General features: G+C 44.7%; 1 protein-coding gene and 1 long non-coding RNA gene across 3 annotated transcripts; one reads left to right on the plus strand and one right to left on the minus strand.

Annotated features, from left to right (window-relative positions):
• Positions 1 to 4,539: 4,539 nt before the first annotated feature.
• On the minus strand, positions 4,540 to 10,355 carry LOC115250244 (uncharacterized). 2 transcript variants are annotated; one of them, XR_003888827.1, is made up of 3 exons: positions 10,219 to 10,355; positions 5,492 to 8,041; positions 4,540 to 5,177 (listed from the first exon to the last, which is right to left on the minus strand). It is a non-coding gene; the product is annotated as an uncharacterized lncRNA (long non-coding RNA). The 2 variants fall into 2 exon arrangements; XR_003888826.1 differs by having other exon boundaries at positions 4,540 to 5,180.
• ptger4b (prostaglandin E receptor 4 (subtype EP4) b) lies at positions 9,842 to 12,863 on the plus strand. The gene is made up of 2 exons (XM_003965301.3): positions 9,842 to 10,827; positions 11,584 to 12,863. Exons 1-2 carry the CDS (start codon positions 10,045 to 10,047, stop codon positions 12,091 to 12,093), a joined length of 1,293 nt encoding a protein of 430 aa, XP_003965350.2. The 5' UTR covers positions 9,842 to 10,044; the 3' UTR covers positions 12,094 to 12,863.
• The last annotated feature ends 851 nt before the right edge of the window (positions 12,864 to 13,714 follow it).

Here is a 13,714-nt window from a genome sequence, read left to right on the forward strand (position 1 = left end):
TGTGATAAATGCAGCTGGCAGCGAACCGCTCTGTCGGACGATTCCAACATAAAGGCTTTCCCTTTGAGACTAATCTGAAGTTGCAGCTGGAATTCTGCCCTTTTGAGACAGCAGACAGGCTTCAGGAAACTGGCAAACCTCGCACGTTCGCCAGAAACATCAGAGGACGATGCAAACGCACAACCTGAATATCGCTGCCGAGGTTCCCTGAGGCGAGACTCATTGATGTGATTCCCTCTCTTGATGGGGTCACCACAGGTGCGTTATTGACTTTTAAATGGGGCAGCCGGGAACGGGAGTCCACCCAGCAGCTCCCGGGCCTCAATATTTCAGGGCCTCTGAGCTCTGGTGGGAGGGCACGGTCATACACTCCTCAAGGCCACGGGAGGTCAAATCAAAGATTCAGCAGCCGGGAAAGAAGAGAAAAAAGACATTAAAAATACAACAGCCAGCCACAGAGAGTCTCAAGACAGCCGTGCGCTGCTTCCTGGAGGTGGATGATGGACGCGATGGCTGGAGGATGTCTGCTGGAGCCGATGCATCGGCGTCTGAGGCAGATCAAAAACTGAACATCGAGGGGTTTCAGCCATTCAGAACGCTCGGAGCGTCCGGGATCTTACGAGACATCAAACCCGGCGATGCCTTCAGGTCAACTGGAAGAAGGGAATTGGGGAGACTGTGCAATGCTCTGTGTGCCAGGAAACAAAGAGATTCGCTCGACACAAAGGAGGCTTCGGGAAGCTAAACCGAGGCGGACAACAGACAGGGAAAAACGAAAACTACAGCGAGATTTAATGAACTAATAATTAGTGTCACGCAATCCAGACGCATCTGAGAGACACAAGGACGGGGGAGAAAATACCTAAACATAGGTGCACAGAGCTGGGGTGGGGCAGAACAAAGACAGGAAGTGACAGTGGTGCAAGAGCTTTGATGGCAGACTCTTGGAAATAAGACTTGTAGTGAGCTTTTTGACTGAAAAAAGGTGCTTTTTTTTGTCAGAGTCTGATTTCAAGTTGAAACTATTGCAGCAATGTAGCAGAACTGGCTATTTTTGATCTGTAAAGCTACAACAGTAGAACGTGATGTGACCGGCCTTATTTTCATTGTTGGCATGGAGACAGCAGCCACCTGCCCTGATTGCCGACAGGGGGTGGGGGTGGGATGGCTTATTGGGAAGGTTCTCTTCATCTTTTCTTACTGGCTGCATCCAAATGACTCCCACTAGTAATAGTAGTAACATTAAAAAGTTACATAAGCTGAAGATGAAATTAAGTTCAGGTTACAGTTATGTTTGTTTGTCAATATCTATACAGTACGAAGCTAAAGCTTGTGCTGATGTAAGTCACCGTGACATTTGACAAGTGTCACACGTTGTGTTAAGATATTGTGCTTTAAAGTAAAAGGCACTGAAAGGACATGTGCATTCATTTTTAAGTGTGGAAATGCAAACCTGTAAAAGAGGAAGCAGCAGATGATGCACACATACAGGATCCATCTTCCTGTAGAGGAAAAAACATGTCTGATATCTGCTGTTTGTCTGGGTCAGTCACCACCCTGCAGAGCACTAGCGTGTGTGTGCGTGCGTGCGTGCGTGTGTGTGTGAGTGAGAGAGAGAGAGAGCCAGACAGGCAGACAAACAGAGTCTGAACATGGCAGAGAGGGCAGGAGCATAGAGACAAAGTGTTCCAGAAACGATGTGCTCAGTAGAACTTGGAATAGAAAATGTGGAATCCTTAAAATACGGCATTTGGATAACCCACCTGGTGTCCTTCACCGTGTTCAGACCTCAGGTCTTCCGAATATCTGCAGTTTGCTGACTCCCTGAGGCGCAGACAGTGTTATTGGCTGCGGTGAAAATGGCGTTTTTGGCAGTGACCCCAGCGGGCTTCAGCTATGGTTTAGTGGGCGGAGAGATTGAAAATGCAACAGCGGTTCCAGCAATCGAACAAAAGGAGTTCAGTGATTTACAAAAAATAAAAAACATTTTTAAAAAAATACGATGTACTGGGATGACACAGCAGAAAAAGCAGAAAAAGATTATTCAGTACAGGTTCTACACTAAGTGTATAAGACGTCAGGGAGATGGGGACATATTAATAATTCACCTGCAAATCCACAAACCCCCATGAATCTCTAAAAAATTACATGCATTCACGCGTTTTTGAAGACAGGAACTGTTGCAGCCCGCAGCGGAGGTTATGTTATAGACAGATGGCGCCCTCTTGCGGTGGCGACGAAGAATGACATCTGCAGAGATTTTAGGCTTGTAAAGGTTTGTATTTTTGCACGATTTGGTTTTTAGTTATGTTTTTCTCAATAATGTTATACAAAGTAAAAAGAATGTGAACAAACAGATAGTATTCCCCCCCTTTTTTGATTTGTATGTGGGGGATGTGCAGTTAGGGTTAGTTAATAGGACAGTAAAAATAAGAACTGGAATTACAGCTAATTTGCAGCTACTGTGTTAGAAAACTGAGAGCTGCAAATTTAAACTTTATAAACCTCTTAATAATTTTACTGCCTTCCCCTTTGAATGTATTCGATCTCTTAACCTGGTAAATATTAAAATGATCACAATAAACAAACAAACAAGCAAAGTCTTCAGCATCTCACAAATCTACCATAATAACAAACAAAAGCAACCATAGATTAATTTTAAAGGATGAGGGGGAAATTACTCTCTTGATGCTTGTGCTCTGCATATCAAATGCTTCCCCTTTTGAGGTCCTAATTTCAGAACACAAACAGGGAAATGGTTCCTCTATGCAGTTCAAGAAAATTTGCTGTTCTCCACTCAGAGGTTCTCTGATCTGGATCCAGTCAATTGCAAAAACTGCCACTCCCTATCTGCCTCCTGAGCTGGATATAATCGACCAAGGAGTTGATTAATGTTTGTCCAAAAACCCATAGTAGACAATGCACCGGCACCGGCTGTTGTGACTGTTTACATGGGAAGAAACAAACTAATATTGTCCATGTGCACTGGATTTTGGAGAATAAATCTTAAAAGGAGGAGTACGTCAAGCAAAACTCAGGAATTTAGCATGGGAGTAATTTATTCATTTCTTTTTTTCAAAAAGATGCTTGAGTGTCCTCCACCCTTGTTCCATTTATCTGATGGTGATCATCAACGAACAACTGCTTGCTAAGTGTCTTAGAGCCATCTTGCTTTAAACCCCCTGAAGACCAGAGGATTCGCGAGAATTCATCATAAAACAGTTCAGTGTAACAACTGCATCTGTATCATTGACGTATCATAAATTTAAAAAATAGAATAAAGTGCAAACAGCAAACCGGTGGCTTCTTTACCCTTACAGGGAAAAATAGGATCAAATTGGGATAAGCTTTATGGGCACCAGGAGAATGTGGGCAAACAACCAAGAATGTAGAAAAACATTTTTTTGGAGGCCAGAAAAATCCAAATATGACTTTTTCGGGGGCAGAGGGAATGCACCCTGGTCTCAGCGTGTGTTCCCAAGACCCTCCCCAACCTGAGCCAAGCTCAGCCACGTTCAAGTTATAAACCTGGACATGGACAGAATCTCTGTTTTCCATCCCAAGCGGTTGAATGCTAAATGACTCAAAGGTAAAGAAAAGTCACATATGAGTCAAAACTGAGGTTTCCAGTTGATTTATGCATATTTATATGACTTCAAGGTCATCGAGGTCATTCTGTCTTTGCATCTGTGAAAGCTGCCCTGGCACGTCAGCAGCAGGGATATCTGCACTTTACTCCCTTCTGCCAAGTGGGTCGGCAGCTTTTCACTAGACTGCTTTTCCTAGTCAAAAAAATAAGTAAATAAATAAAATCAGCTATTAATGGCTAAGCGACATCCATCCATGGGAAGGAATTTGACTTTTGTCATTCTCCATTTATTATCAGTGTAGATAATATTGTATGTGCAGTTTGACAGCTGTCATTGAAAGGTTGGTGATCACTGTTATGTAGAGCCACCGCTGTTGGGGGGGGGAGGGGGTCATGGAAACAATTACATAGGAAAATGTGTAAATGGAAGTAAACACGTTTACATGTTGGACCTTTACTGAGGAAGTCCACCCACACATTTAGGCTGGAGTCCAAGATCATAAGCAGAAAACATCGTTTCTAAGGGTAACTTTAGGTTCGGGGTTGGGCTACATTAGGGTTTGGGTTCCACTGGTGACTGGTGGACTCCTGCCTCTCACCCAATAAATGATGGGCTGGATCCCAGCAACCTCAGTTAGTCAGGACTTAATAGAGCTTTAAAAAAACAAAAAAACAAACCCAAAACATCAATTATCTTAGATTTCATTATGGACAAACATTGGGCAACACGTCCAAGCTTATGTCAACCATAGCACAAAAACGTTCTGTGATTTGTGGCAACTAATAAGAAGTAAAGCATCTAGACACATGATATTGCAGGATAAGACTGAAAAGTGTTTATGGGAAAGAAATGCAATAAATTAGGAAAAATTACCCAGCTTCCCAAAAAAATAAACACCAGTCAGCTTTCCTTTTAAAACACTGACTCAGACCACAGACGCCCCCCCCCCCCCCCCCTCCTTCCCACACACACACACACACACACACACTTATCTGGCTCTCCTGTTGCTGGACTCTCTTTGATTACACTTGAACACTTTGCAATCACCTCACCGCAAAATGACTTCAAACACTGATTGTTATCACTGGCACATCTGGCCATTGATAACAATGACCTTTATTGGTCCATTTGACCCCACAGACGGTGTTGGCACGACCTTTAACACGCCAGCGTCTCTGAGAGGCAGAAATGTGGAAGATACAGTATCATATAGAATAACCAAGGCGTGGGCAAGCAGCTTTTAAAAGTCCTGGAAAAATCTCACTTGGCTCAATGAAAATATGAAAAAAATGTTCAAATGCTGGAACTGTCATGTTTGAGAGAGGGAACGTCGTGGGTCCACAGAGCAGCAGCACTGCGCTAACGGCCACAAGCTGCTGGGCCAGTCCAGGAAATGTGTAGATGGGCGTCATACATGAAACGGAAGCCTTGTGTGTGTGGTGCTTGAATGATGATGAAGATGGACCACCTCATGTTCCGACCTCCGTCAACCCAGGCCAGGCTGCTGTGACACAACGGAAGCCTCCTGTCGCATCACCCCCCACAAAGAAAACAGGAAGTGCGTCGTTTTTAGCTAACGCGCCTCTGCTGCTGTGAAAACACCCACCCACCCACACACACACACACACACACACACACACACACACACACACACACACACACACACACACACACACAGCAGTCATATATGATGCAGTAGCATATCTTTAACATGGGTGTGGGTGATATGCAGCCACTCCTCTTGAGTCAAATTAGTCTCTCTCAGTCATTTTTCTCTGAGATGATGCATTTAATGTCCATGTTAGTCACAACTAATCTAACCCTGGAGATCATCAGAACAGACATATTAAGCATTTCCTGTGTGTGTGTCTTTTTTTTTCTGGTGACAAAATTATACATACAGGAAATAAGTTGTTCCTTTTCCAGTGTCTGGGTTTCTGACCACGGAGATTCATCCCATCCTGTAGTCAAGTCAGATGTTTTGGTCGCAGAGGTCAAGATGTGCATGAAGCTGGAAACTGCATCCTTCATATAATGACATTTCTTTACGGTCGTTCACCAGGTCAGCGCGGCTGTAAAAGACTCACAGAGGTTGAACAGAACCTCAATAACAGCTCCTCTCAGCCAGGTGCCATGTGCACCTTTCAGACATGCCTCAGAATCTGCAGGTCTGAGGAGAAAAAGAGCTGCCAGAAAAGGCGGAACGGGGGGTGGGGCGTTGGGGCTCGAGAGGAACGATCCCAGCTCCAGGGAGTGGTAGGCAGAGATCTGGGCGCGGCAGCTCATCGTCCCCAGCAGGTAAACAAGTACCTGTCAACAGATGGAGCTCAGCGGATCAGAGCAACGTTTTCATCTGTTTTCTTAAGAGGATATTTGTTCTACAACCTGTAGGACTGAAGATTTATTATTCATCACTTATATATTCTGCATCCAACAGTTCCAGATGCAAGCTTTGACAGAAACACATCAGGTCAAGAATAACATGAGGGTTTATATGAAATGGTGAAAGCATCATTAAGAAAACATCTCCATGATGTTTTACTGAGCACCGGCGTGCTTTCATTCCAGAGAAGAGCAGTTGTGGCACCGAGCATCTTGCTTTAGTTATTGTTAGACAGGCCGGACAATTTTCCTGTCACGGCAAACCGTAAATGACCATATCAATCACATCCATGCAAATCTGCATGGGAAAAAGTCCTGGAACTCAAGCATGGACACAGAGATTCAGGAAAGTGTTCTGTATTGACTCTGCTGCTGCTGCTAGTGATGTTGTTACTGTTGTTGTTCCTGTCATTTCGGGTCTTTTAAGGGCAACTCTGACTCAGGGTTACTTTTTAAAAAATGGCCTGTGCAGCTTAAAATCATAAAGTGATCACAGCTACCAGCTTATGGACTAAAAACTGGAAACTAAAAACTGGCTCTACTGTCTGTTTGTGTTTATTGGACAAAAAAGGCAAACAAATGATGAAGATGCGATATCTGACGAAACGTTAAAGCCTGGGAAAAAAACACAGAGCTTTATCTCACGGATCCAAATCTGATGCCTGGACACCCAGGCAACAGCTCCAGGCAATTCTATGCAGGCAGAGTTGTCTGGAGTTGTTGAAATGACACTGAGCACGTGTGCACAGCTGTCTGCTGTCCAGGAAATCAGTCCCTCACTTCCACAAAGAAAAAAATAATAAAGGAGGGGACACTCTGGCCCGGATAGTGGAAAACTGCTGCCTGAGTTACCGGGATGGTGCGGGACAGACTGTACGTTCCATCTGGATCCTGGAGGGAGATGACGCAGGAGCGTCACTGCTGCTCAGTAACGGCTGCTTCTGTTTCTCTCATTAAGCACCTCCATCCTTAATGAGGATGTTATTTAAATGGCATTTTAAAAATGCAAGTTTTAACAATGAAATTTCTTACCAGAGAATAAAAAATGGGCGAAATAAAAAAAAAAAAAAAAAAGCCTAGTAACTATGAGCAATCTTACTCCTTAGTTTATATCTTATTCATATAAAAATGGAAAATAAACTAAGAAGAAGCCTCATATTGTCTCATCTTTATAACCGCTTTATCCCTGTCAGGGTCACGGGGAGGGTTCACAGAGGGTGAAGGCAGGTCCACCCCTGGAGGAGACGCCGGGTCATCACAGGGCCTATATGAGCATTTGTGGGTTTGCTACCTTGCTCAAGGGTATTTCGGCAGTTCTCTGAAGGTGTTCTGAACCAATGTGAGTTCTTATCAGCCTGCATTAAATCAAACATTAACTGGTCATTCAAAGAAAGTTCAAGGAACTTTGAGTCTTAAAATGTTTGTTTTTTTTAACAGCGAAAAGCTTAAGAATCGAAGGGAAAATTTGACCTTCCTGCTTCGTACTTCCTCAATGATTGAAAAATATCTTCCAAAATGATGTGTTTACATTTTCTGTTTGAGAAATTTTTCCATCATGTGGGTGCGGTTCTGACAGTAAGAAACCACAATGAAATGCTACAGTTTCAGTTTTGTGTTAACAACCTCCGTCCTCGTTTGAGTTCAAACTTTGTGGGTTTTTTCTTTTCTTGAATAATTAACCTGTTAAAACTAATATCTTAAAGTCAATTATGGAGGGGATCGAAAACCCATATTGTAACTATTTTTAGACCTTGCCTTCAGGAAGTTAAAACAGATTAAGCATTACTCTCATAAAGGTTACTTAGTTACTGGCTGCTAACATCCTTGTTTGCTTCTCTTTAATAGCAGCAAGTTAATTTTTAGTCTGCGTATCACTTTTGGAATGTGTTTTATTATGGTTACAGCTTGGACGTGTCCCTATCCAAGTGTCCCACCTTTGATCTGCACCACTGAGGAGGAGCAGTTGCAGGCTCCTCGGGGGGTTCACTCCTCACTGGCCACAGGGGAGTTTTGTCTGGGATGTGTGATGGGGATGAAGCCGTTTCCTCCGTTTCAGGATGGTTTTGCCCCTTTCAAGAGAAACACAGTTTCATTTGAGTTTAAGAATGAATTGTCAAACAAATCGGGGCTTGCATGTCGTCGATTTGTTCTTTGATTTGGATCAAAACATCGGCCAAAAGCTATAACTAGAATCTGAATGTGTTGGCACGGAATGCTGATGAACCCAACGGGCCCGCGCCCAGGCTGCAAAGTGCAGCTACTGGCAGGAGGAGAATGCTCTGCAGCTTCTCAGAACATCAAGGTTTTTCACTGTTTTCTTTAGGTCTCGGGGGACCTGTGGAAAATCTGCCGCTGTCTCATGACCTGCCTCACACGCGACCCTGCCTGGACCCATATTGACATGAGGGACTTGAGGTGGGTTTGGTGGGAGCAACTCAAAACCAATTTTTTACGGGTTGCTTTTCCCAGGCTGAGAGCCATGTGAGTCACCCGGGCTGCCAAGTTTCATGTTCTGGTTCGTGACACTTTCCAGTCTTTAAAGACATGGTGGCTTGGAAATCTGTGCGGTAACAACACCACTCATGTGAGACCTTAATTACAAGAGAAGGGAATTTACTTCTGGGGAAAAAGGATAAAAATGTTGCGTAAACATGAATGTTTATGTGTGTAATGTGTGCTGTGACACACCTGCAAGCCAAATATTTGAGAATCAACATATTTACTTCAAACCAAGGACAAAACTCACAAATTATTTTATCAAGTTTGTATTTGATGTTTTGTGTGCTTTGCATTTTAAATTTCTCTTTTTTGCTTCCTGGTTGCATCCGCCTGCTAAACGTTGGACACGTTCCAGAAATGATGCACAATTTGCTCAACAGCACAGGTGAATCCATGTCTTGCAGAAGTGTAACGACATGAACACACAGCCAGAGATTTCTATCACAATAGCAAGAGTCATGTGTCAGTCATGCACTGATGGATTCAGCAAACCCATGAAGACGCTCCTAAAAAAACCGAGACATTTTCCTGCTCCTCTGCAGCAGCTGATGGTGGAGATAAAGCACGCACACAATCTTCCAAAGATCAAAAATTGGTGAAGGAGAATAGCATTAAGATAAGAAATGAACAATTAAACCCTGAATTATAGGGAAAGGCGGGAAACAGGTGTCCTCAGCTGCTGCTAAAGGCAAAAAAAACTAGGGTGGTGATGTGGAACCACATGTTGAGTGTCTGCAACCTGTTGATTTGGCCAAGAGACCAGAATCCCACTCTGAGAACATTCCTTCAGGCAAAGGCTGCAGGCATAGCAATTTGTGATCCATCCCAGAAAGAAGACCTAATATTTTCCAGAAATATCAATGTCAAATATTCTGATAGAACAAAGGTGAAATGAATCCAGAGGACTGGGCACCATAAAAGGCTTTAAGCGTGACTTCCAGTCTGTAAAACTTAAAGTTTCACCAAACACTAAAAGATGTCTTTTTTCATGTGCTTAAAACAAAGAGGCCATGCCTGTCAGATAATATGGATAAACTGTGACGTAAACAATGTCAGGAGGACATCTGCAAGTTATTAGTGCGCACATACTGTGGTATGTTTCAACAGTTAATATCTGGTACTACATCAGCCCGGGTTCATGTAGTGTATGACTTTACATTTCATTTTGCTGTGCATGCCTGGACGTGAGGGTGGGTGCGTGTGCCCGCTCGGGGTGCGTGTGCCCGCTCGGCAAAATAATAAGGAACTGAAAACAGACCTGGAACCTCGTGCGCAAACGGTTGTTACTCAGCCGTGCGCGTCAGAACATCTCCCTCGGTAATATTGAGTGAGAGGAGGAGCCAAGAGAAACAAAACTTCCCAGTCAGCTCCACGTGTGCCAGAATAAAGTGCAGCTTTCTTCCGACGGGAGTGGAATGTGCCTGGACTTTGAACATGGAGTTTAACGCATGTGCGTAAAAAGCAAACGTTTGGAAAGAATGGGTTTGTTATTTTGGACATGTGGAGTCATGGACAGTGTCTCTAATTTGGACATTTGCTTGGTGTGATAAGGTGAAAAATCATCCCCGCGGTCATGAACATCACGGCAGCACTGGGAAGGAAATTTCCGCCGCCCACCATCCCGTCGATCATGTTCATTTTCGGGGTGGTGGGAAACACCGTTGCCATCGTGGTTTTGCGAATATCGAGAAAGGAACAGAAGGAGACGACTTTTTACACGCTTGTGTGTGGTCTGGCAGTGACTGACCTCTTGGGGACCCTGCTCGTCAGCCCCGTCACCATCGCGACGTACGTGAAGGGCGCCTGGCCGGGCGGCGAGGCGCTGTGCCAGTACTGCGGCTTCATCCTGCTCTTCTTTTTCGTGGTGCAGCTCAGCATCGTCTTCGCCATGTCGGTGGAAAGGTACTTGGCAATAAACCACCCGTATTTTTACAACGAGTACATCAACCAAAAGGTCGCCGCGTTGACTCTCGTCGTCATTTACATCTCCAACGTGGTGTTTTGCGCGCTTCCCAGCGTCGGCTTCGGCCAGGTGATGCGCCAGAAGTCCGGGACCTGGTGTTTCATCAACTGGCACAATGACAGCGCAACAGTCAAGACTTTTAATCTGATGTACGCGGGGACCAATTCCGTCATCGTGCTGTCTACTCTCATATGCAACGTGATGGTTTGCGGCGCCCTGATCCTGATGCACAGGCGGTTCGTGCGCCGCACGTCTTTGGGCACCGACCAGCGGCGCATCGCGGAGTTCAGGCGCAGACGGAGCTTCAGACAGCTGGCGGGAGCAGAGGTGCAGATGGTGATCCTCCTTATCGCGACTTCTGCCGTGGTTCTCATCTGTTCCATACCTTTACTGGTGAGTACTGGGGGGGAAAGGGAACTTTACATGCGCGCATGGTGTAAAGCGCGCGCCTTTTGCGCATGGAATTGTATTGTTCAATGGAAGAAGTCCCCATAATACCAAAACACAGGAGAGTTTATTCAATCCTATGATCCTAAAAGTGTGTAGCCGACTCCTGTCACAGAATGAGGCATTTCTCTGATACGCAAGTGGTTTCGTTCACACGACTATTTGCTATCAAGCCAGCTGTTTACGAAACAGGGCTTTTACACATTTGTGGCTTGCGTGCAACATGCGCTCACATTCCGTTCTCAAACATTTGAATCATCGGCTTCTCACATAACACATGTTAATACCGCGCATTCGTTAAATTATGTGGTCATCACAAACTTTTATTTTTTATGCCATAAGAGGAACTAAAGCTTTTTCTCTGTGGCTCCACAACTTTAGAAGAAAAGCTGCCGAAATGCCGGTTTTCCTGGAAAACTGTAGTCTTATTCTATGCTTTATGAAACATTAACACCAGAAAATATGCTTGTCAGTCTGTGAATATTATGACTGCGTAGGGGGAAACCAAGAGGTCCAAGGTTCGCCACGGGAGTGATGCCATAAATCTTTAAAAACAAAAAACAAAAAACAAAAAAACCCTACATTTACACCGATTTTCTGCAAAATCTAAATTTCTCTCGCGCTAAAAGACTGAAGGTAAGGTTGTTTGTTTAAGGGTTACATTTTAATGGGGTTTTTTTTTTTAATGTTTGCTGTCTTCAGCTCAGGATTTTTATGAATCAGCTGCAAGGAAGCGGGAGAGACCAGTTAGCCGAGCTGAGTAGGGACCTGCAGGCCATCCGCATGGCCTCCGTCAACCCCATTCTGGACCCGTGGATCTACATCCTGCTCAGAAAGACGGTGGTCCTCAAGCTGATGGAGAAAATCAAGTGTCTGTTCTGCAAAATGGGCAGAAGGCGGCGAGGGGAGGGCGCCCATTTCCGCTGCACTGACGACGGCCACCTTTCCTTCTCCGTCATCTCCCGGGACTGTCCGTCGCTGATGTCACACGAGCTCCAGGATCTGGTGAACACTTCGCAGACCTTCCTGCTCCAGACTGTGGGGCACCACAAGAGAGCATCCCAGGTGGGACCCGAACAGGACGAGGCGCCACGGAGCGGATTTGGTCGGGGTGGGTATGAAAGCGTCGTGGTGGCCGGGTCCGAAAAAGACTCCTCCATCCACGTGACTTTCACGGAGCAGATCACAAACAGGCAGGAAAAATCGATCTGAAGACTGAACTGAACGCTCGGCCTTCATGTGTGTCCCGACAGGACAGCACGTCGGGTGGAACGGACTCTCCGGAGAAGCTCTCCGGCCCATTATTGTTTTCTAAGCTTTAGAGAATGTCAAGGCGTGTCGACAATGTTAATTTATTGGAGCTGCGGCTCCGTCTTCTCTGTGAGAAGGTCCAGATCGTTTTGAGCCGATTCAAACTGCATGGGGACATCTGCAAACGATGCCGAGTAATTGATTTCAGAATTGAAGGCCGCTTTTTTGTGGCGTCCTAATTAGATCAGAATCAGTGAATAACACGAAACCCGACCATGTGATGTATCTTATCTTTTTTCCATCGTGTGTGGCTAAAATGGCCGTTACATTTGTGTTTAGAAAGGTTTTGTTTGGTTTTGGTGGCCAGTGGCTTATAATAAGTTCACTCTATCAAATAGCAGATTTTGTAAAAAAAAAAAGAAAAAAAAAAAAGGCAGAATAAAGGTCGAAAAGTTTTATCGTCCATTAATAACTTGTCCATTTGTAATGCAATGAAAGGGTAAAAAATGTGCATTGCCAGAAACTATAAAGGGGAATCACGGAATGTATATGTCAGTTTCCAGGCCAACATTTGATAAGGTGCACCAATTTTGTCTTGAAAATCCGAGCGCTTGATCCTTCTTTGACGAGAGAAAGGTTTTACATGCTGATATTTCCTCAGCCAAGTTCTCAATTGCTTGTGAATAATTATTATTATTCTGAAAAATAAAAACCTGAAAGTGTTCCACGAAGCTGTAAATGGAATATTGACCAGAGACCGATGCGGACATCCACCAAAATCAATGAGTCTCCAGAGTTAGTTAGAGTCCTGAAGAAGCCTTCTGGATAGAAGGCGAAACGTCTTCAAGAGAAGAAACCCAGTCCAGTTGACAGAGAAAACTACCTTGTCTCCAGAGTTAGCTGTCAATGAGTATGGTAGAGGCATAAAACACTTTAACTACCGTCTTCGTCCAGATGTGGCCGTCGTTGCATCTCTCGGGGTCCAGGACGGAACCACAAAGCATTCCTAAAAGATTAGAACAAAAGGGGGAGGAGAATGTTCGGAACATTGTTCCATTCCCTTCAATCTCACCTCTTTGATAAAAACATCTGCTTCTTTTTATAATGTTGTTTAGATTTCAGCAAGGCTTCTTCCAATCAACGGCGGATATGAAACGATTTTTAAAAACAGAAGATCTATATCGATTTACACGTGAAGCCACCAGCCGTCTGACACAGCAAATCGGTAACAGGTCCCACAGCTGGCCTCTTGAACGAGAGGTAAAAAACCACTTGTTCTGAGACAGGAGGGGCGATTTCGGACGTGTCCCTGACTGCAGCCAGTCTCCGTGACAACCGCGGCTGCCTCTCAACATAAACAGGCGCGGGACGAGTTTGTTTCCAGTGTAGACACGCACACACACGGCCGCATACTCCGGCCCAATTTGGAGAACTTTACACAACTGCAGGCCGGTGCATGCACATATTGATAATTAGCACCTGGTCTAATTGTGCATCCTTTGATGCTGCCAAATATTGTAGGTGCTCCACGGGCAGCGGAGCAGAAACGCTTTCATCAGAAGACAGTTTGGAGAGCAAGATA

This window comes from Takifugu rubripes, chromosome 6 (genome assembly GCF_901000725.2).
Source record: "Takifugu rubripes chromosome 6, fTakRub1.2, whole genome shotgun sequence".
Classification (NCBI taxonomy): Eukaryota; Metazoa; Chordata; class Actinopteri; order Tetraodontiformes; family Tetraodontidae; genus Takifugu; species Takifugu rubripes.